We start from the raw sequence: 22,432 nt of genomic DNA on the forward strand, positions 1-22,432 counted from the left end.
ACTCTTAAAGAAAATCGTATTGTTACACAAGCATGATAGAAATACAAACATTGCCCCATTAACTGCATAGATTTAGAACTTCATTAGTTAAATAATTCAATAAGTAGATTCTAGATCTATATATGTGTGTAGATCTAAATTTAAATCTAGATCTAATTATTTGTCATAGACTGTCAGTGTACTAGATTCTATTAGACTATTATTAGAGTACTAAGAGTAAGACTAACAAATCTAAGCATTGACATTGGATGATTGGTGATTCACTGATTCACTGATTGTCAATCTGAATCAGTGAGTTGAGTGAGTGAATGTAAATAATCATTATAATGTAATAATAATAATTACAATAATATTATTATTATATTATTTATTATTACAAATATACAATAATATAATATTTTTTTATAATAATTATAAATTAATAATTATCTAATATAGTCTCTATCTAGATTATTATATATTATATATATATATATATATATTTAATAATAAAATTATTAATTAATTAAATCATTTATTAATAAATTAGAATCTAGTTAATCTAGTTCTACCAAAAAAAAATATAGATCTAGATCTATAATTATAAATATCAAGACTTTTCCCATCTGAAATAAAAATTAATTTTTATTAATATCTCCCCTTCCACTTGTCCTACAATGATGATAAATTTAGCATGTTGGGAATATTTTTTTAAAGGGTAACTCCGATGGTTTTGACAATTTTTGATATAATATGTGTTTTGATTTATAGATAATGAATATATTATTCTTTTTTTTTAATTTGCAAGAATAACTTAGTAATTGATGTTTTTGTGACATAATTTTTCTGCGCATCCAAAACAGTCAGATTTTCACTGAATTTCTGTGTGACGTCACGAGTGTGCACTCAAATCCTATTGATAGGGAGGCGAAAAAGAAATTATCTTTGATAAAAAAAATTTTCGTTTGTACATCATTAAAATTATTTTAAATACTTTAAAAGAAATTTCTAATGGTGTATAAATTATGACTGTATGTTTGACCGTAAGAAAATTATGATTTTTTTGTGCTGTTTTGACCTAACATTGGTTGACATGGAAAAAGTGATGAGAGAGCTTGACGCTGGCTCAGCCGGCGAGACACACCCCCAAGGTCAAAAGTTAAAAAGTTGGAATTGAGATTCGTAGACGATAGAACTACTTATAAAATAAGAAATTTAATAGTAGATCTAGTATTCGTAGTAAATTTCTAGCTCACAAATCTGATTCATTTATATTTATGAACTTCAGTTGTTTAAAATGTCTCAGTAGTATCATTAATTGAATTCTTTGGCCTGGAAATCCAATGTATTGTTGATACTGCACCTGGTATTAACTTCAATTTTTTTTTTAAATCCCATTTCCACAGCAATGAAGTTGCTGAAACAGCTTCTCTCAAAATGGTTTGAGCATAAACAGGAATTAGCTAATGCCTTTGTAAAATATTTGCTCTTCAGGCGAATAAATTTTCCCCATTTTCCCTTTAAAACTTCATCTCTTGGAAACTTGCTGATTTTATCTCTGTGATTGGAACTACTGCAACAAGCTGAAGAACAATATTTAATTTTCTTCAAGTAGAAATAGAGGTTTATAAACAATGACCGATTATAAATCAACGTGGAGACTAGATCTAGCTGTGAAGCGTAACAATAAATGCGATCCGATAGGTCTAGATCTAGACTAGAGAGTTTATCGGTTATATAGGTCTAGATCTATATTTAGCCAGCACCCTTGTGACGTCACATTTTTAAAAACTAAAAACATCTCGCAGAACCCCGTTTTTTGGGGGGCGTGAAGAATTTTCTGTCTAATTTATTAAATATAAAATTTTCCGAGCATTTAAATAAAAAATGATATAATGTTTACTATTACAACTTTTTACGCAGAATTTAAATATGTCAATAACTAAAATTTGAAAAACTATCGGAGTTTCCCTTTAAGCCCTTTTCAACCATATATCATATAGGTTTTATTAGTATATTGTGATTTTGAATTATTTATCGAACTACTATTAATAATGATGTACCAATATGAATCATGTCATAATTCAAATTGTCACATTATGTGTGTATCAGTGTATGATCATGATCAACTTAAGATTCTATATCTAGTCTACATCTACTGTATGATGTTATGTATCAATATTGTAGCGTTTCTCACTGTCCAGGCTCTCTTTAAACTTTAAGAACTCAGGGCTCCAAAGTAGCATAACAGTTTAATATCCAATAAATTGCAGCCAACACTGTACGATTGGCAACAAGTAACACTGACTGTAAAAATATTTCAACGTTTAAAATTATAACCATACTGCCGTATCAACTCTTGCACTGGCCTCTCTGCCTCGTCTTAGACTTGCACTGGGTTCAACAGTTCAGGACTGACTTCACACATTGAGCTCGTTGTGTTGGACTCAATGGCAGATCAAGATCAAGACGTCATCTCATACTTGCTGTACAGTGTGCTGGACTGTAGTGAACCGTTTTGACTGTGACACCTCCGCTCTTTATATAGTGTCCCCGCTAACCTTCTGGCTGATCACATGATCACTCCATTCAACGTGCCTGAGTACTATTCACAACACAGATCCTTCCCGAACTGTCCCTCACCACGGCTGGCCGCTGAAACTCATCTAGCACTGGCCTGGGGTGATTAGCGTTTGCTAAAAACACACATCACTACCCCATCTGTGTCACCACCAGGTTTATAACAATATAATATTTATATTAGTGTATGTTTGTTTGTAAAATGTTTTACTTATTTCGGATGTTCCTTCAAATTTGAAGATAATTACTTCCTAGTCCAAACCTACCACAGAACGACAGGGGATGGGAGCGGGCAGGGTTTGAACCCGAGACCATCGATAAGTCCGAATGACAGTCCAGCGCGCATACCGCTCTATCAGGTAGCCATCCAGTATGATTGAGTACATAAATAATTTTGACTTAGTAATAGACTATATTACTGTAATTAATCTAGTTACTTTCTAGTACAACTAGATCTAGTCTAATTATTCTGGTAGACCCCATTCCATTATCATACTTTAATATGTTAAGAATATTTATAAAAATATTATTAAATATGTTTATCTTAATCTTTGATATTTTGAGACGGCTATTCATGGGGGCAGATGATGTAAAGTTTCTGTAGCTTATTAGATCTAGAATCTAGATTTAGTCAAGTCTGTTATGTGACCAGCTCATTATCCCCTCATCTGCCCTATAGACCACAAGGCCTGTAAGGGGAACTTTACTTTTTTTCATTACCCTCTGTTCAGATAATCTTGTCAAGTGCTTTACCTCTGAAGTTCTTTGCGATCATTCATTCACTTTGCTCACCACAAGTTGTAAAAATAAAAGTTCATTCTGTCACAGTGTAGACCATAAATGAGTATAATAAGTTGTGACTTTGAAGTTTGATTTTAAAAGTTTTACCCTTTTTTTTAATTTAGAATTCTTTAAAGTTATTGTAATATTGACAAGACTTAAAATAGCTTTCAGAAATCTTAACTTGAAAACACACATATATATATTAATTCTTGTCACAGCTTCGTTTGAGACTCTTTTAAACTTTATATAATTTTATTCTAACAATACTAATCAATACTTGTATTTATTTTTAAAGGTGAAATAATTTTGACAATGAAGCTGGAGACATTGAAAGAAGTGAGGCAACTTCAGAGTCAGCCATCAAAAATTAGAAATATATGTATCCTTGCCCATGTGGATCATGGTAAGATAGATCTTAGATTTGCTTGTAATACAATTGATTCTAATCAATTAGAAATCTAATGTACTTAATCATGTTAGCCCTTGTGATTGGCTTGCTTGGCTTACAGAGTCTTTAAATGCTGTTTTTCACTGCAATTCTAGTTCTGGAAATGATTGCAGCGTCATATTCTTTATTTTATTAGTATTGGGGCTCTTCAATGAATACAAAGTTATCATAATGTTCTACCTGTTGAAAAGACCACATGTCTGCCATCATTCTCACTTTATTCTTGCATGTTGATAATCTATCAACATCAAATGTTTATAGCTACAGCTCATTTATTACACTGCTTATTTTTCTAATAATAAGGCTTGTCTTCGAGTCCGAAGATTAATAATAATAATTAATTAATTAATTATTAATTAATAATAATTTTCTAATAATTCTAATAACTTTGTGCTTACAAGTTGTTCATAATGAAAGAAAATATTTTCTTCATTTGCTTCCAGAACATAATTCACCATCACTGCACCATAAAATACATTTATATATAATGTTAATGTAATTGATCATTACATTCATCTGAGTGGAGGGAGGGAGGGTAGGTATTGTCCCTCTTGACTCATGACGCAAGGAAGAATATGAAGTTCAGAAAGGAGCTGTAACCTTTTTGTAGTCCCTCTCATGTTCTGTGCTCCAATAAACAAAAATATCCAGAAGGGCTAATGATTTTACCTTGTTTAATAAGATTTGTTTTTGTTCTCTAGGTTTTGGGCTGAAAAAGCTTGTCTTATCATTGGGTGGTTCATTAAAAAACAAATTAATTATACTTTTCTTTTTTTGGTTGCTGTTGTAGAAATAAAGTCTTGCTAAATTATCAAGAATCCAAGTGACATATTGTACTAGATTTTGACTGCTCCGTATTTGTGGTTTGAAAATAATATTGAAAAGCTGTGGTTAGTACTATAGAATACTTATTTCAAAAAGCATATTTTGTATTTTTTTAAAACAACTTTTCAAATTTCCTAAATTATCTATCCAACACAACAAAATTATACTGGGGCTAGACTAGGGAGAGATAACTACACTCTGTTAATAAAAGTAAAGAGATCTAGGTGGCTCTTCAACTAAATTATTTGATTGATTGAATGAAGGAAATGACCGTGTCACTTCTAACTACCCTTTGTAAACTTTTGCTTTATAAATGGTATTTGGCAACTTTTTTTTTTTATTAGGAAAAACTACAATAGCTGATTCCTTGGTAGCCAGTAATGGCATCATCTCTAAAAGAAATGCAGGAAAGGTAAGGAATTCTTATAATAACCATTGTAAAAAGAAAGGTGATTTAAAAAATGAACTACAGGAAAACATTTCTTGGCTAATAACACAAATTTTAGTTATCGTTTCAATTCAATTTATTTGTTAGGCTTATACATGATGTAAACTTATCAATAGTATTTAAATTTGTAATAAAAAATAATTGTTCACTTTTTATTGTAAAAAATGTACATATAGAGTAGTACATTAGTATACCTAAAACTGAGTTTTATTTTCATTAATATTTATCACTTGTATTAATGGCTAGATTCGGTACATGGACAGTCGACCAGATGAGCAGGAAAGAGGAATCACCATGAAATCAAGTGCAATCACTCTTATCTATGATAAATCTTCCAAAAGTAGATCCTTTTTTTTTATTGCGACTGGAAAAAATAAAAGACCAAATCTAAAATGATTTGATGTACATTGTTTTTTTTTAACTCATAATTCCATTAAATATTTTTAAAAGTAACTTAGATCTTACTAATTAATAATATTAATAATCATACAATTGCATTGCATTTTTGGTCACAAACGACTTATTTTCATTCCAGAGACAGACAACAACCCATCATCAGATCATTATTTAATCAATTTGATAGACTCCCCTGGCCACGTTGACTTCTCAAGTGAAGTTACTACTGCAGTTCGACTGTGTGATGGAGCCATAGTTGTAGTTGATGTTGTCGAAGGAGTATGTCCTCAGGTCAGAAAGTTTTTACATTAAACAGCTTAGAAAACTTTGCGTTAGTTTACAATGACAAAATAATGCATGTCAGCTTTAAGGTTTGTTAGCAGAGAGAGTAGGATTTCGTGCCAGTTTGTGTCTTAAGGATTTAAAGCGTTGGAGCTTTCAGTAGAAATTATTTGGAGTTTGATAGAATTTAGTTCAGTGTAGAGTTTTGACATACTATCAATGAATTTTCACATTTATACTCTCAATGAAGTCTCATCATTTATAATAATAATGAAGTTTTATCATTTATAATATTTTAAAAGTTTCCTCATTTATACTATTAATGAAGTTTCATCAGTAATGTTTGTGTCACATTTTTTTTTGTTTCAAACTAGACCCAAGCTGTATTGCAGCAATCATGGCTAGAAAATATAAGACCAATATTGGTGCTGAATAAAATTGATCGTCTCATCTCTCAGCTCAAAATGACACCTATTGAAGCTTATTATCATTTAATACAAATTTTAGAGCAGGTAAATTTTAGTATGCAAATTATATTATATTATGTGATATTTATGGAATAAAATTATAAAATTCTTGTAAATTTCTCATTTTTCTTATTGATGTTTTTAGATGAATTTGTTTACAAATCAACTGTTTACTTCTAATGCCATGGAAAAGTTATCCTCTGTAAGTTTGCTGATTTTATAAAAAAGAAATATAATTTATTATCTCACTTTAGCTTTCAATTTTGATTACTATGTTCTATATAAATGAGTATAGAGATGCATATTGTATAAATGTTTTGAAATTTACTAAATTATAACAATTTCCTAATTTCTTTGCTTTTAAATAGTTAATACTTTTTTTTTCCTTCAGGAAACGGACAAGGAAAGCAAAGGAGTTGAAATTAATGTAAGTGTTTTATCTAGTTGAACTATAATAAGAGTTTACACATTTAGGAATACAAACTCAACTTCCTTGATATTTAATAGGGTCATTTTTTATATTTTTTTTATGATATGAAGTGACATCTAGGGTTGAATTGGATTCCAAATCAAGGTCTAAAGCAACTGTAATAGCTATCCACCAAAATAATATCCTTACCTTACTAAACTGTTGTGACAGTCGACATAGAAACCATTAACTCCCCCTGCATTCTTTGATGTAGACTAATAAATTTATATAAACTTTTATTGGATACTATTTAAAATACTATACAAATATTGTTTATATTAGCTCAGTTATAGACAAAATCAATTAAATAATGAAATATTTAATTAAACTATAGTTTAAGCTCTTATTAAGATAGTATTAAAGCTTGCACTGCCACCAAAGCTATTTTATTCAGTCTTACTAAAATAAACTAAGAAAATTAATTGAGATCAATATTTTTTTTGTCCATGGAAAGTATTCGCCATCTTATACTATAATAAGTAAACAAATCTTAAAATTTCAGAATAGGTTTACCAATCCATTTCTTATTGTGCTAAAAAGTGTGGCATCCATCAAATGTCAGTCCTTAATTCTTTTTTTATTTAATGTTGATTTTAGTCAAGCCTTGCCTTGGTTAAATCTTGTGTTTTGTTTTGTTTTACAGTCATATGACTGGACAGTCATTGAAGATGAGGAAGATCACAAAAATATTTTTTTCTCACCAGATCTGGGAAATGTCATTTTTGCCAGTGCACTTGATGGCTGGGGATTTAGGTGAGATTTAAATGCATTATCTTGATTGTTTTGGTTTTTTTCTTTTATCCAAAAAAAAAAAGTTTTGAAAATATTGCTTTAAGCTTGTTACAATTGTTTTTTCTAATTATGATATATTTTTTTTTTATAGATTAGGTGACTTTACTCACTTGTATGCAACCAAATTAGGTGTGGAAGAGGAAATTCTTCACAAAACAATGTGGGGTGATTACTATATAAACATGAAAGCTAAACGCATCATGAAAGGTGCCCAGGTGACCAGTCTTTAAATGTATCCATGTTATTGTTTTTAATATAAGTTCATTCAGTTGAGTAGTTTTATTCCAACAATCAATCATTCAATCAGTTTTGTACTTTTATCAAATCTAAGTTGTCCCCTATGTTTTTTTGGGTTGAATCAGCTATTTAATCTCACTGTGAAATGAGAGTTGATGATACAAATAAAAGAGGCGAGTACTTGCCTGAGTAACATTCTGCCCCTTGTAAACCACAGAAAAGAACTCCTCTTACCTGCTTTCTGGACATATGGCTATAGGTAGGAAATTTTCATGCATATGATATTAGTTGTGAATAATGTAAAATATTTTTGTTTTCAACAGTCGAATGGGAAGAAACCTTTGTTTGTTCAGTTTGTGTTAGACAATATTTGGTCAGCATATGATGCAGTGCTAGAGAAGAAGTAAATATTTTCTTACATCAAAATTTAATAGATCTAACTAAATTACATTTAGAATTAAGTGTGTTTTTTTTTGCTCAAGTCACTATCAACAGTTAATTATTTCCTTTTTTGAAAGAACATCTGTAATTTATAATCTAAGATAAAGTTGAAGGTTAAGATGGCATAAAACAATTCACCTTGAAAATATTTTGTTATTTTAAGGGATGCTGCCATGACTGAAAAAATTATCAAGTCATTGGAGCTTAGTATTCCACCAAGAGACACACGTCATAAAGATCCAAGAGTTTTGCTTCAAGCAATAATGGGTCTCTGGTTACCGTTATCTAATGCCATATTAGGTAATCATCATTATTAGTTTATAGTCAAGTTCATATTATGACTAACTATTGTTATAACCTTGCCATGCACACCACTATCCAAGATAGTGCAGAAGGTGCGCACTTTTAGACACTAGACTAGGAAGGATGTTGACATTAGTGAAGAGAACGATTTCCGCCCAAGTCTAGAGCCGAGATGAAGATGCTGTGCTCAAAGCAGATGTCCTATGTGTTTGTCATGTCTCCATGTAAATAAATATCTATGTCTCGTTGAGTTGCCTCCCTTCAGTTATTACAATATTTACAGTGTTTTGTTGATTCTTTTTTTTTTTTTTATTTTTTAGATACTGTTACAACATGTCTTCCGTCCCCATTGGAGATATCAGATGAAAGAGTACAACAACTTATGTGTAATAAAAGCCAACAATTTTCTTCACTTCCCAAGGAGACTCAGGACTTGAAGAAGGGTAAAATTTTGTCTTGCTTTAGTATAAAATATTTGTAGCTATCTTATGCATGTTGTATGTAAAGCTACATATTTATAAAATTAGTTTTAATCTTGGACTCTTTATATATTTTTTTTGTATGTCTAGATTTCCAAGCATGTTCTTCATCATCTGATGCTCCAGTCATTGTTTATATCTCTAAAATGTTCCCTATGGATAAGACTAGCCTCCCTCAGAACAGAGCTAGGTAGATCATCAACCTACATTTATATTGTTATTGCATTATTTTTATTTATCCAATTGTTAAGAAATTTACATCGTAGTTCAATTCAATATTAATAAGTTAATTTCTCTTTAATTAATATTGCTACAAATTTAGTGAGTTTATATTAAAATCAGTTACCTGTTGTTGTTTTTCTGTTAGTTTACATAATTCTTTGCTAGAATGTAAAAAGAAATAATTTAATGTGAGAATATTATTTTAAAGGCCTCTCACTGATGAGGAGCTGCAGCATAGACGAGATGAAGCTAGAAAACGCCATGCTGCCATGCAGCAAGAAAAATTACAAAGTATTTCATCAGAAAATGATAATTTAGCTGCCAAGCCTCTTACTACAAATTTGTCAGGTAAAAACTAACTTTTACAACAAAGTAAATTATACTTCTAAAACATAGCTGTAAATAAAATAATTAACCCAATAGGTGCCTATTTCCGGTTTGAAAAATCTGTAAAATACCCTAAGCAATGAGGGGGTTAAAGTAAGTCAAGTTTCCCCCCTTGTGATCTATGGGGTAGATGATGTTAAGGTCAGAAGTAATAAAATATTTAAACAACTTTCTTATTTATTGTCTACATTCATTTTTTTAATGTCTTGAATCCTTAGTTTGTTTAGTTGATTGTATGTTTTTCTTGTTGACTAGTAAATGTTGTTCTACTTAAAGGCACAGCAAAAGTCACAGTCAATGATGAGAATGATTATGTCTTTATTGCTGTTGCAAGGATTTTCAGTGGAACTTTGAGAAAAAATTCCACAGTTTTCTTTCTGGGCCCAAAACATAATCCAGGGGAAGCTTTTAGTGAGGTAAATTATTATACAAATTAACCATACTTTTCCAATATACAGCATTGATTCTAAATAGATACACTCATCCATTGTAGACTTTGTTCCCACTATTTGGGTGCTTCAAATAATCCCATATCAAACAGACCCAATCATCTCAGTCAAGTTGACTAATACTACAAGAACATTCTTTTTATCTGTGGTACTCACTGTACTATATCTCAGCAGTAAAAAAAAACAAAAAAACTTTAACATAATGAAATTGAAGAAAAATGAAATGTTAATTAAACAATATAAATGTTTGATGGAAAGTCTTTTATAAACTAAAGGACTAGAAAAGTTAATAGGATAAAAAAAAATCTGCAGCTCATTGAACATTATAATTGAGATGCAAAATTTGGGACACACTGTGTTATAAATAAGACTATGGCAGTTTGTACTGTTCACTAGTGTTGATATTAGGGTGGTATTTTATAAGTCACACATTTTTTTCTATTGGACTCTCAAAAAAAAAACATGAAGTGGCTAACTTATTTTTGTTTTACTTTTGAAAAGATGAGCCTATTGTGTATTTATATATGCATGTTATAATTGTCAAACATCTAAATTAAAAATATTTTTTACATTTGATTTACAGCTTTGTTCCCTGTCCCCTGAAGAATTTCAGAGTAGGCCAGAGCTTCAAGTTAATTATCCCCACATTATAGCTGTGCATATTAAAGATCTGTACCTCCTCATGGGAAGAGAGCTTGAAGCTCTAGATGAAGTGTCAGTTGGCAATGTGTTTGGTATTGGAGGACTTGAATCAATTGTCCTGAAGTCAGGAACTCTCTCTTCCACAGTGGCATGCCCAGCTTTTACAGATATGTTTTTTGATACCTCTCCCATTGTCAGAGTAGCTGTTGAACCAGCCAATGCATGTAGGTATTTTGTTTATTGCAATTTTCTGTTTTAAAACTTTAAACACTACTATTTATAAAGAACAATAAAATCTGCAATAGATTGGTGTTAAACAATGCTAATAAATTCCAATATTCTTATTTATTCTAAAGGCATTGATGCCCGTAAAAAAAAAATCACTTTACATCTTTAGTACCAACTTGTTAAATTTCACCTCAAGAAAATGTCAAGAAAAGTTGTGTTCATTGGTGCCACATACACTTATAGCTTATTTTATTATTGTCATTAATTAAACTATTTTTTTTGTTTTTGTTGTTCTAGGTGACATGAATGCCCTTATCACAGGCTTGAAACTACTCAACCAAGCAGATCCTTGTGTAGAGGTCAGAGTTCAGGAAACTGGTGAGCATGTGATCATTGCTGCTGGAGAAGTGCACTTACAAAGATGTATTGATGATCTCAGAGAAAGGTGGTAACATTGTTTTTTTAATCAGTGCTCGAAAGTGTTTAGTTCACTCTAAACATTGGTTGTTGGTTTTTATTGCATGTCTCCATATGAAAATCATGTTCAGGGTGATATGGTCTTATCTGTTTTGAAGGTATGTGCAAAGAGTTATCTGTGAAAAGTTTCATGCTGCCTTTTGACAGACAGAAGTGAGCTAAATCTTGAATTAAAAGTGAAAGCAAGCTACATTTTGTCAAACTTAATTGCAAGCCATAGCAAATCATTTAGTGAATGTAATTTTATGAAGGATTGTGTCGTTAAAGCTGCTGAAGTAGTTTGTCCAGAAAAGGTGAAAGCATTCAAAGAAATAGCGTTAACTAGGAACACTGGCAGATAGAATAAATGACATGTCAGATTGCGTAAACAATTAAAGAACAAAATAGCTGATTTTGAATTATTTTCATTGGTTCTAGATGAGCCAACTGATGTAACGGGTGTAGCACAGTTGGCTATATTCATAAAGGTCTGTGACAGGAATTTTGAGATACATGAAGAACTACTTGAGCTCTGTTCTATGCTTAACAGAAGGTGATATTGCAGTAGGCTACAATTTATCATTGGTAAAGCTAACTAGTCTAATAACGGATGGGGCACCAACCATGAAATGAAATGTTGTTGATGCAAAGCTACTTGCAAAAATAAGAGAGACTGGTGCTAATTTTAAATTTGCTCATCATTCACCAAGAAACATTCTGCGCAAAGCAATTACAGTTCCAACATGTCATAAGACCGGTTTCAGTCGCTCTCAATATTATTTGTGCCTGTGGTTTAAATCCTCGCCAATTTTCAATGTTTCTGGATGACATTGGACACGAATTTGTGTTCCCTACTACACAGAGGTTCACTGGCTCTCATGTCATAAAGTATTGAAGAGATTTTTGCACTGAGTGAGGAAATTGTATTGTTTCTGAACATGAAAGTTGAACCTGTTGAACATTTCCAAACTGACGAATGGGTTCACGATTTGGCATTTGCAGTTGATCTCACGGGTCAAATTGCAAGACTTGAATTTGAAACTTCAAAGTAAAGACAAAATTGTCACAACTGCTTGTAATCATGTGAAGTGCTTTCGTGCGGATATTAATCAAATATGAAGAGAAAATCTTGTTCACTTCTCAACGTGTCAGGAACTAAAAAGATTAAATACAGCTACATTTGGTAAATATGTCTTACACCTGGAATCGTTAGTAGATGCTTTCAATTACCATTTTCATGACTTCGTTTCATACGAGCAAGAATTTTCGTTGTATGTATCTCCATCTCATTTGATTCTGAAAATTCTGCTGATAATGTGCAACTAGAGCTGATAGAATAGCAGTCAGATTCTATGTTGAAATTGAAGTATATAGAGTTGGCTGTGCGAAATTTTACAGTTATTTACCCTGAACAGTACGTTGAGTTGCGGAAATTTGCAGCCAGAATTCTAGCTATGTTTGTAACTCACTGTGAGCAGTTCTTTTCCATACTGAAAGCTACAAAAACACCTCACCATTCAAGATTATGTGATCAAAATTTGTTATCGTTGATGAAAGTGTCAGTGGCAAACAAATTTCAACATGACATTAATAAACTTGTATCTTAGAAAACATGTCAAGCAACAGGACAAAGATAATAATGCGTAACCATAGTAATTTTTAATTACCAAATAGTACTACAAATTTAGCTAACTAAGGGACAGGTATGCCATTAATTATTGTATTCTATTGTATAGTTTCTAATTTACATAAAATTAGTAGGCTGTTTTGCAACTGATTTTTTGCTGCGGTCCCTCAGGTCATTGTAAGCTTTTTAAGCGGTCCATACACCTTAATGAGTTTGACATTCCTGAGATAAATACATTATTTTTATATTGTTTGGGATTTTTTAAATGTAGAAGTATGTGTCACATGACAATATAATAAAACTATACCTTTTGGCCAACTTCAAAGATACCACTATTGGGTGTGCGGAAGAAGTTATTGGAAGGAGGCGAGGTTCATACAAGGAACGGTGGATACAAGACAGAACATGGAAATTGATAGATGAGAGGAAAGAGGCCAAATGTAGACGAGATTAGAAAAACAAAACACAGGATCGCAGCCTAGCGGAAGAAGCCTATAGGGAAGCAGATCTGAAAGTAAAGAGAAGCGAGATAAACGGGACTGGATTGAGCAGAAGGGACAAGAGTCACAAGCAGCTGCAAGCAGAAATGACACAAAAACCCTCCATCGTATTGTCCTAGATCTCACTGGAGCAAAGAGTGGACATGGGGCACCGATAAAAGACAAGCAAGGCAAAACTTTGTTAACGAAAGAAGAACAGGATGCATGATGGGTAGAGCACTTTAAAGAGACCCTTAACCAACTGTCGCCAGACCTAACTTACATATTCAAGGACCCCTCTCCAGACAATGATCTCAAGGTCAAGACAGACCCAATAACTGCTGAGGAGGTTACCATGGCCATTGCAGTGCTAAAGAATAACAAAGCACCAGGGCTAGACATGATATCAGCAGAAATGCTAAAATATGGGGGACAGTGCATTGTTAACAGAATGACTGATCTCTTAAATCTCTGTTGGCGAACTTCAAAAGTCCCAGAGGACTGGCAAAAGGGAGTGATTGTAAAGCTTCCAAAAAAGGGCAACTTGGCAGACATCAACAACTGGAGGGGCATTACTCTCCTCTCTGTCTCGGTCAAAGTTTTCAGCACTGTTTTGTTGAGACGGCTTCAACAGTCTGTAGATGAAAGGCTCAGAAAAGAACAAGCAGGATTCCGAAGAGGCAGATCATGTACAGAGCAGATTTTCGTTCTACGAAATATCATAGAACAAAGTCCAACAACGGCTAACAATCAGTTTTGTGGACTTCAAAAAAGCGTTTGATAGTGTCCACCGAGAATCACTATGGAAAATAGTTAGAGAATACGGTATCCCAGAAAAATTCGTCCAGATCCTACGACACCTTTACAGTCAGTCTAGTTGCTGCATTAAAACAGAAGAGGGAACAACAGAGTTTTTTTACAATCGAGACAGGTGTGAGGCAGGGATGCATCTTATCTCCCTTCCTTTTCCTCCTAGCCATCGACTACATAAGGAGGAGAGCTATGAACCAGACTGCCTTTGGTATTCCATAGCATGAACAACTCCGATTGACAGACTTGGACTTTGCTGATGATGTTGCACTACTCGGGGCTACAAATAAATGCATTCAAGAAATGACGCAGAGCCTAGACAGAGAAGCACCCAAAATTGGCCTCCGCATAAACTTGGACAAGACTAAAATTATGCGAGTGGGATATAAGGCAAAGGGTGTCCCCGTCAGACTTGGCGAGTCAAAGCTTGAAGAGCTGGACAAGTTCACGTACCTTGGCAGCATCATAACAAATGATGGAGATGCTTACCATGATGTAGCGTGCCGAATAGGAAAGGCAGGGAGCATTTTCCAAAGGCTGCAGCCTATTTGGACTAGCCAAGCCATTGGACTCGAGACAAAAATACACCTTCTCAACACAATCGTCATTCCAACTGCTACATATGCATGTAAGACGTGGAAGTCATCTGTCAAAATTGAGAATAGACTAAATGTGGCTCAACAGAGATGGCTGAGACGGATTTTGGGAGTCAGTTACACAGATCGGGTCTCAAACAAGGAAATCCTATGTTGAACTGGGAGTCAAACACTTAGTGAGGTTGTGACTGAGCGTCACATGAGGTTTGCGGGACATGTTCTACGTCAACATGAATTACGCACACCAAGAGTTGCGATAACATGGAAGCCAAAACGAGGAAAGCGCAAACAGGGACGTCCTTGTATTACTTGGTGACACACCTTCATGGAGGACCTCAGAACAGTGGACACCAGATGGGAGGAGGCTTCAGACATTCCCAGTGACAGATCTTTATGGAGACAGCTTGCCGCCCAATGCGCCGAACGGCGCGGGAGGACCTAAGTCTAAGTAAGTCTTTTGCTTATTTACAAATCAATCTTTTTGATATGAATAATTCATTTTAAATTATATTCTAAAAGTAATTCCTATCAATTCACATAAACTGCAGTGCACTGTATGATACCAGGAGAACTTGAGGAGATTTAATTGAATATTTCACATCAATGTGAATATGCTTTGTCTCGGCTTGATGGATGTATTTACAGATCTTTGGATCTTGTTGGAAATGGTCATAATGCATCAATTTTTTAGGAAATAACAGATTATCAAAATAATAAGGGCAATGACCTCGATGAGAATGAATGCAGTGTTTCACATAATTACCATGGCTGTTGTGACCTGCTTATTTCTCCACATTTGATGCAGACTAAGCAATTGTGTAAATAGATGATTCATCAAAGTACAGGGATATTTGAAAATTATGGTGTGATCAATGTAACATTTGATTATCCTTGTTCAATTTATCATAAACGTTTGTATTTCTTTAGGTATGTCTTGTTCCATCTCTCTCAAATAACCTTTTACACACTTCAAAATTTGGCACAAGACACTCAGCAGTTTTAGTGATGAGTGTAACTGTTTCCGATCATGCTGTTGTTTTTACATATGAATTATTGTTATCTGCTTCATAATGAAATTAGCTGTATTAGTATTTAAATTTCTGTTACTTAAATTTTTTCTCTTTTGCAAACTGTTTTTAAAATGTTACTGGTCAATATAAAATATTAAAATCAGCTATTTATTTTGATTTTTTTTTTTAATTACATTTTGAAATCTCATTTGTAAATAAATCTTTTCTTAGGTATGGCAAAATAGAAGTGAATGTTTCTAAACCAATTGTGCCATTCCGAGAGACGATAGTACTTCCCCCTAAAGTAGACATGGTTAATGAAAGTATACAAGATCAAGGAGATGATGATGACAACAATGGAATTATACAAGTTTGTGTTTAGATAAATTTTAAAAAAATATCTCTTCACATTTAGAAGATACATTATAATTTCTAGGTTACCAATAAATGTATCTTTTTTTTAAACCTAGCTTGAGATACAATTTTTTAGAATCAAGTTCTAGTTGAGTATTCAAATATGCTACAACTTTTAGATGAAGTGTCTGGTTATACCTACATTGAAGTCTTGGACAAAGCTTTCAAATCATCACATATTTTTACAAAGCTTTTTCTTGTTTATAATTTACTTTGACAATTAATGTTGAGTTCTCTGTTTACGCTGACTTAGATAAAAGAATAAAGAAATAAACAAGCAAAATATAAAAATACTTTTAAAAGAAAAAAAAGGCTTATATACACCAAGAACTCCACATTAACAGCAGTATCTCTTAATACTGTAATATTTATTTCCCCTTTTCAATATCAGACAAAATTAATTAATTACCACTAATTTGGTCTTTTTTTTTATTGATTCATGTTTTCTTAGGAATAAGGAATAATTGTGCAAAGTTTCAACTTGATCAGAGAATAGGAACTGAAAGAAACAACTTGGTCACAATTTGTACCTGAGAGACAGTGATGTAAGGTTTGTAAAAACTGTTTAAAAGAATGAGATCTTTTCATTCATAGCAGGCCTATTTTTTTTGTCTTTTCTAGGCATCAACAATAAACAGGCAGTGCCATTTGCTATTAAGAGCAGCTCCATTGCCTGGTGAAGTTGCTGAGATCTTGCATCAAAACCAACAACATTTAAAGTTATTGGATTCTATGACATCAAGTTCACAGGTTTATTACTTTTGAACAATTTTTAACAAATGCCTACAATTTTTTGTATCAAAAAAATGCTTTTCATAGACATTGTACAGCACATCAAATTAATAGTTCTTTATTTAATGTCTTTGTTTGTCATCTAGGATAGTGGCATTTATTTAAGCTTGTTTGTGCTTATAAGGTCTTTAAACTACATCAGCCGTCTTACATCTTGTTCTGTATTTGTTTTATAATTAAGTCTAAGCAAATCTTTTAATAGTTTGTCATAAACTAATCATGATCATATGTTTATATTTGGATAGTGTGCACTATCAGGCAGTGCTAAAGAAACATTTTTGGCCATCAAGCAGAAGCTGAAAGAAGAATTTGAAAAGGCTGGACCAGAGTGGAGTGGGGCAGAAAATTGTATCTGGTGCTTTGGTCCACGAAGATGTGGCCCTAATATTTTACTCAACCACGTGAAGTGCTATAACAGGCCTTCAGTGTGGCAGCCTCTTGAGCCAAGTGAGCAGGAGCCCTCCAAGCTGGTTGAGTTTGATAACAGTATAGTCACAGGCTTTCAGTTAGCGACACTGGCTGGACCACTGTGTGAGGAGCCCATGCATGGAGTTTGCATCATAGTAGAAGACTGGTGGTATGGAGAGAAAACAAAGTCACATGACTTGACTCAATCTACAGTGAATACTGAAGAAAATATAGACAGTGTAAACAAAAGTTTATCACAAACAGCACTTTCAGACAGTATACAAAGAATGGAGTCAGAAAAAACACAGCCCTCAAAGCATACATCTGTAATCCCAGGTTTTGACTCAGTGCAATTACAGGACAGTAATTATGGACCATTATCAGGCCAATTGATCTCCTCAGTAAAAGATGGCTGTCGTAGAGCTTTTCAAGCACAACCTCAGAGATTAATGGCAGCTATGTATAGCTGTGAAATTCAAGCAAATATGGATGTTTTAGGTAATTTACAATGTTTTTTAGTTTGATTTGGAAAATAATTTAGAACATGTAAATAAAATAGTGTTGAAGTGTATTAAAAATCTTCTTGAACATGGCCTGGTAGTTTTGCTTAGCAAAGAATATAAAGGTCAGTTAGATTTCTGGACTAAATACTTGCTACATATTTGTTCACCAGTTTCTGTGAGGCGCACCACATCCTACTCTCATCATTCTATATATAGTTAGTCCATCATGGTTCGATGATGACCACTTTTGTGTCATCCAGGGGGCTGAGGGTTTTGCACTGGGGTTTTGTGCCTCCTCAAGTGGCTGGTGAGATCTATGTGAGCCCGGAATGTTCGGCTGCACACTGGGCAGGTTATTCCAGCTGGAGCTAGTGTCATTGGCCTTGCTTTTCTTCTCTGGCGCTTTTCTTTTGCCAGCACTGTTCTCTTTTCCTCAGCAATTTTCCTCACCAGTTTTTATAGTGCGACGCCATGATGCTCTGTCATGTGCTTCTGTCTCCCAGGTGGCTGGTTTTATGCTGAACGCTTTCAAAGAAACTTTGAGGGTGTCCATGAAGCGTTTTCTTTGTCCTCCTTGTGAGCACTTTCCTTCCCTTAATAGGCCATACAGGAGTCATTTATTTTAGGGATGCGGCGGTCTTCCATTCTGCAGATGTGTCCTGCCCATCGCAGCTGGGACTGCATCAGGATTGTGTGGATGCTTTGCAGACCTGCTTTTCTAAGTACTTCAGTATCTGATATTTTTTCTTGCCATTTGACATTCAGTATTTTTCTTAGACATGTCATGTGGAAGTGGTTCAGTTTCTTTGCATGTTCTCTGTACACTGTCCACGTTTCTGAGGTAGCAATGTAAGGAAGATGACAGCTCGATAGATCCCTAGCTTTGTATTTGTGGTGATACCTCATCTGTTCCAGATATTTTTTGACAGTCTGCCATAGGATGCACTGGCCTTGGCGATACGCAGGTCAATTTCAAGATATGTGAATCTGTCCAGTGCATTTATATCATGTCCATTTATCTTGATGCTTGGATCCGAGTAGACTTTCCCTGGAGCAGGAAAGACTTCAGTCTTTTTTTGTGTTAATGATAAGGCCAAAGCCTGAACATGCTCTTGAGAAGTCACAGACGATGCTCTGCAGATCATTTTCAGAGCAGGCATTTAGTGCACAGTCGTCAGCAAATAGCAACTCCTTGATTACTGCTGATTTTATTTTTGATTTTGCTTTGAGCCGCCTCGGGTTGAATAGGCCACCATCATATCTGTATGTTATATTTATCCCGTTGTTTTCTCCATTTGTGAATGCATCTGTCAGCATAGCATAGAACATAATACTGAACAGTGTAGGTGCTAGGACACAGCCTTGTTTTACCCCGTTTGATACTTCAAAGGGCTCGATGGTTCTCCACTTTCCTGGACACGAGCCTTCATGCCATCATGAAATAGTCTACTTTTGTGTTGTCTTACATTCTACATGCACTAAACAATATTTTAGTTTCTAAAAAATAAATTAGTTCTGAGTTCTGCATGCGAACCAGTTTTTTAATGATTTAAAGCCATTATAATTAGGAAAATCTTAAATACATAACTATAAACCTTTGTTTTTATCATATTTTTGCTATATCTACTCTGACAGAGATCTGATTTCTTTTTAATAACAGTGGTGAATTTAAATTGCTACTGCTGATTATCTCAAGAAAAAAACTATTTTTTGTTTATTAGGAAAACTTCATGGCGTGTTAGCTAAACGTTATGGTCAAATTTTATCTGACGATCTGATGGAAGGCACAGCAATATTCAATATCAAGGCAGTGCTTCCTGTCATTGAAAGTTTTGGTTTTGCAGAGGACATGCGCAAAAAAACAAGTGGCCTTGCTTCCCCACAGCTTAAATTTTCACATTGGGAAGTAAGTCTTCAGTTCATTTTTGACCTACTGCTTTTTATACCCTTTTTGTATTTCTATCACTAATTCTTAGTCATAGTAGTACAAAACTAAGTGATAAGCTAAGCATGGACTAGATTAACACTTGGAACTAGCAATTTATTGGAAACATATGGTTCTGAGTCAAGAGACATTTTTCAAAGATTGTTTTTGGTGGGGGGTCTACACTAAATTAGATTGAAAGAGATATAAAGATGTATAAATAATTGTCCATATTGATTTCTCTTTCTTTGTGGTTCTCTTTTGGTTAACTTATTGTAACCATATTATTTTGATTGGTTACTATTGATTCTATCTAGTATATGTATATGATTAAGTTGTGAGCATTTATGTCAAGATGTGTGATTGATATTTGGTAAACATTGAGACAGCCTATTTAAAATGAGCAAGTGAACTCCATTGTAGCAGGCTCATATATGAGCTCATATATAGGCTATGTCTGTGTTGGTTGTGTTAAAATATGTAGGTCACAGCTTGGGCTGCGTAGCCACATAAAATTCTCCTAATTAATCTTTGGACTCGAAGAGAAGCCCTTATTATTTATATATATATATATATATTTATTTATTTATATAGTATTTGACTACTCCAAATAAAAATAGATCCATCGTTAAAAGACAAAAAAAGCTTTTTATAGACAATAATATCCCAATACAATTAGCTTGCTACAAGATACAACAGGCATCTATATGGTCATAAAGATGTACCGTCAACTACGGCCTCAAACTGTTCACTGAGTCCTGTACAACTGCCAGACTCAACTTTGACCTTACCCCAAGGTTCAATGAGTTCACCCTTTTACTCATGACTACGTGACAAATCACAATTTGTAAAGTCATAACATTTCTGTTCATTTTCTATCTACAATATTATGTCACATTTTAGTTGTTGTTTTTTTGTCTACATTCATTATTTGAAATATTTTCAGGTAATCCCAGTTGATCCATTCTGGGTGCCAACAACAGAAGAAGAATACATGCATTATGGCGAGAAAGCTGATGCTGAAAACAGAGCCAGAGTTTATATGAACCAAGTGCGTAAAAGGAAAGGATTGTCCACAAATGAAAAAATTGTGGAGTTTGCTGAAAAACAAAGAACTTTGACGAAAAATAAATAATTTTTAATATATAAAAGTCTTCTAAGACTTGATTCTATGTGGGATTGAGTGAGATGGTTAGTACATGAGGGACTTTTGTGAGTTTGAGTGCATGAGGGACTTTTGTGTATATGTGAGTTTTAGTGCATTGCAAAAATCAGTGGGTAATTATTTTCTTTTTAGCATTTTCTTTTCAACTGTATTGTCTAGATCTAGACAGTTTTTTTGTTCTCATAAAGGCTAGATATAGGCACATTCTAATTTCATGTGATAAGACTCTTTCTTCACTAGTGCCATTAGAGTATGGATTGGGTTGCTTGAATCAACCAGGAAGACCTACCACTTGGCAGAGTTTTATGTATTAAATTTACATGCACAACTAGATTTACACATGGATACGAGTAGGACGTATTTATCTTCTCTTTCCTCACTGTACTCACCGAGACCCTCGACAATAGTATTGTTATGACTCTACCCATTTCTTTTTTAAGTTCATCCTTTCCTGATTTCATGTCTTCCTTCAATGAGTTTCCCATGTCAGTATTTGTTTTGCCTTGTTCTTGTATCATGTTCCAGAATGGTCTAATCTGTCAGTAAACAGGTATCATAAAAGGGACAAACTGAAGTGGAACAAACTGGAAGGCCAGTTACATCCTAGAAGAGCGGAGATTGAAACATCAAACAATCATTGTTGTGGCTATACGGGTAGTTACAAGTGTTGGTGGTGGCAGCGCCGTCGATGATCATAATGACTTAATGACAAATCAGATGCGTCTAGCTTTCAACGATAAGCGCAGACCCGAAAAGAAAACGCTAGATGAAGAAACTAGAGGAGTGACCTATAGGCAGAGTGAAACTATTGCTTTCGATGTCCTTGATATGAGTGCTTCAATGGGCATGACCAAATCAGACAACGTTGGGTCTGTGTCCAATACTCCTGTTTGGCTACCAGTACTAACTGCAGACAGAAATCTAATAAGAACTGTACGGGCGGCACCTAGAATGAACAATGCAAATACCAGAAAAACCATCAACAGGTCTACACTTGACAAACGTGTGTACGTCTGCCTTCACAAAGCAGAGTAAAAGATTAATCAATTTCAGCGGAAACTGGACACTGATAATGTGGTTAATGGACATGTGTAGAAAGGCATACCCTCTGGAGATGGCTGAAAATGACAGTGTGTTTATGACCTGGCCTCCAGTGGGACTATAACTTTCTTGCCAGAACTTCATCTGCACTGACGATTCTTCAGCCCTGTCGAAAATCTGGTCATGTTCGGGACGAACATAACTAAGGAGGGGGCAGTGTTATGACTCTACATTGCGCACTGTCATTTGGCGCGACATTGTGTACCAGAGGACACGATAGAGAACAGGGGAAGGAAGATGGCTGATGATTAGAGATGTAAACAAGAAGGCCTGATATGTGATCCTAAGTT

At 34.0% G+C, this 22,432-nt stretch overlaps 1 protein-coding gene across 5 annotated transcripts; it reads left to right on the forward strand.

The window, feature by feature from the left end:
- The first annotated feature begins 15 nt into the window (after positions 1-15).
- LOC106079405 (elongation factor-like GTPase 1) lies at positions 16-21,027 on the forward strand. Of its 5 annotated transcripts, none has more exons than XM_056044545.1 (23): positions 16-310; positions 3,638-3,745; positions 4,960-5,027; positions 5,310-5,403; positions 5,599-5,750; positions 6,116-6,253; positions 6,354-6,410; positions 6,600-6,635; positions 7,321-7,430; positions 7,561-7,684; positions 8,030-8,109; positions 8,311-8,447; positions 8,771-8,893; positions 9,020-9,119; positions 9,360-9,499; positions 9,815-9,954; positions 10,571-10,853; positions 11,155-11,302; positions 16,067-16,205; positions 16,871-16,999; positions 17,287-17,947; positions 19,674-19,858; positions 20,823-21,027. In XM_056044545.1, the coding sequence occupies exons 2-23, from the start codon at positions 3,655-3,657 to the stop codon at positions 21,009-21,011; spliced, it is 3,324 nt and encodes a 1,107-aa protein (XP_055900520.1). In that variant the 5' UTR covers positions 16-310; positions 3,638-3,654; the 3' UTR covers positions 21,012-21,027. The 5 variants fall into 5 exon arrangements, with proteins under 5 accessions (XP_055900520.1, XP_055900516.1, XP_055900525.1 ...); XM_056044541.1 differs by having other exon boundaries at positions 16-300; XM_056044550.1 differs by having other exon boundaries at positions 16-291.
- Positions 21,028-22,432: the final 1,405 nt, after the last annotated feature.

The sequence above is a fragment of the Biomphalaria glabrata genome, chromosome 1, assembly GCF_947242115.1.
Source record: "Biomphalaria glabrata chromosome 1, xgBioGlab47.1, whole genome shotgun sequence".
NCBI classification, from domain to species: Eukaryota; Metazoa; Mollusca; class Gastropoda; family Planorbidae; genus Biomphalaria; species Biomphalaria glabrata.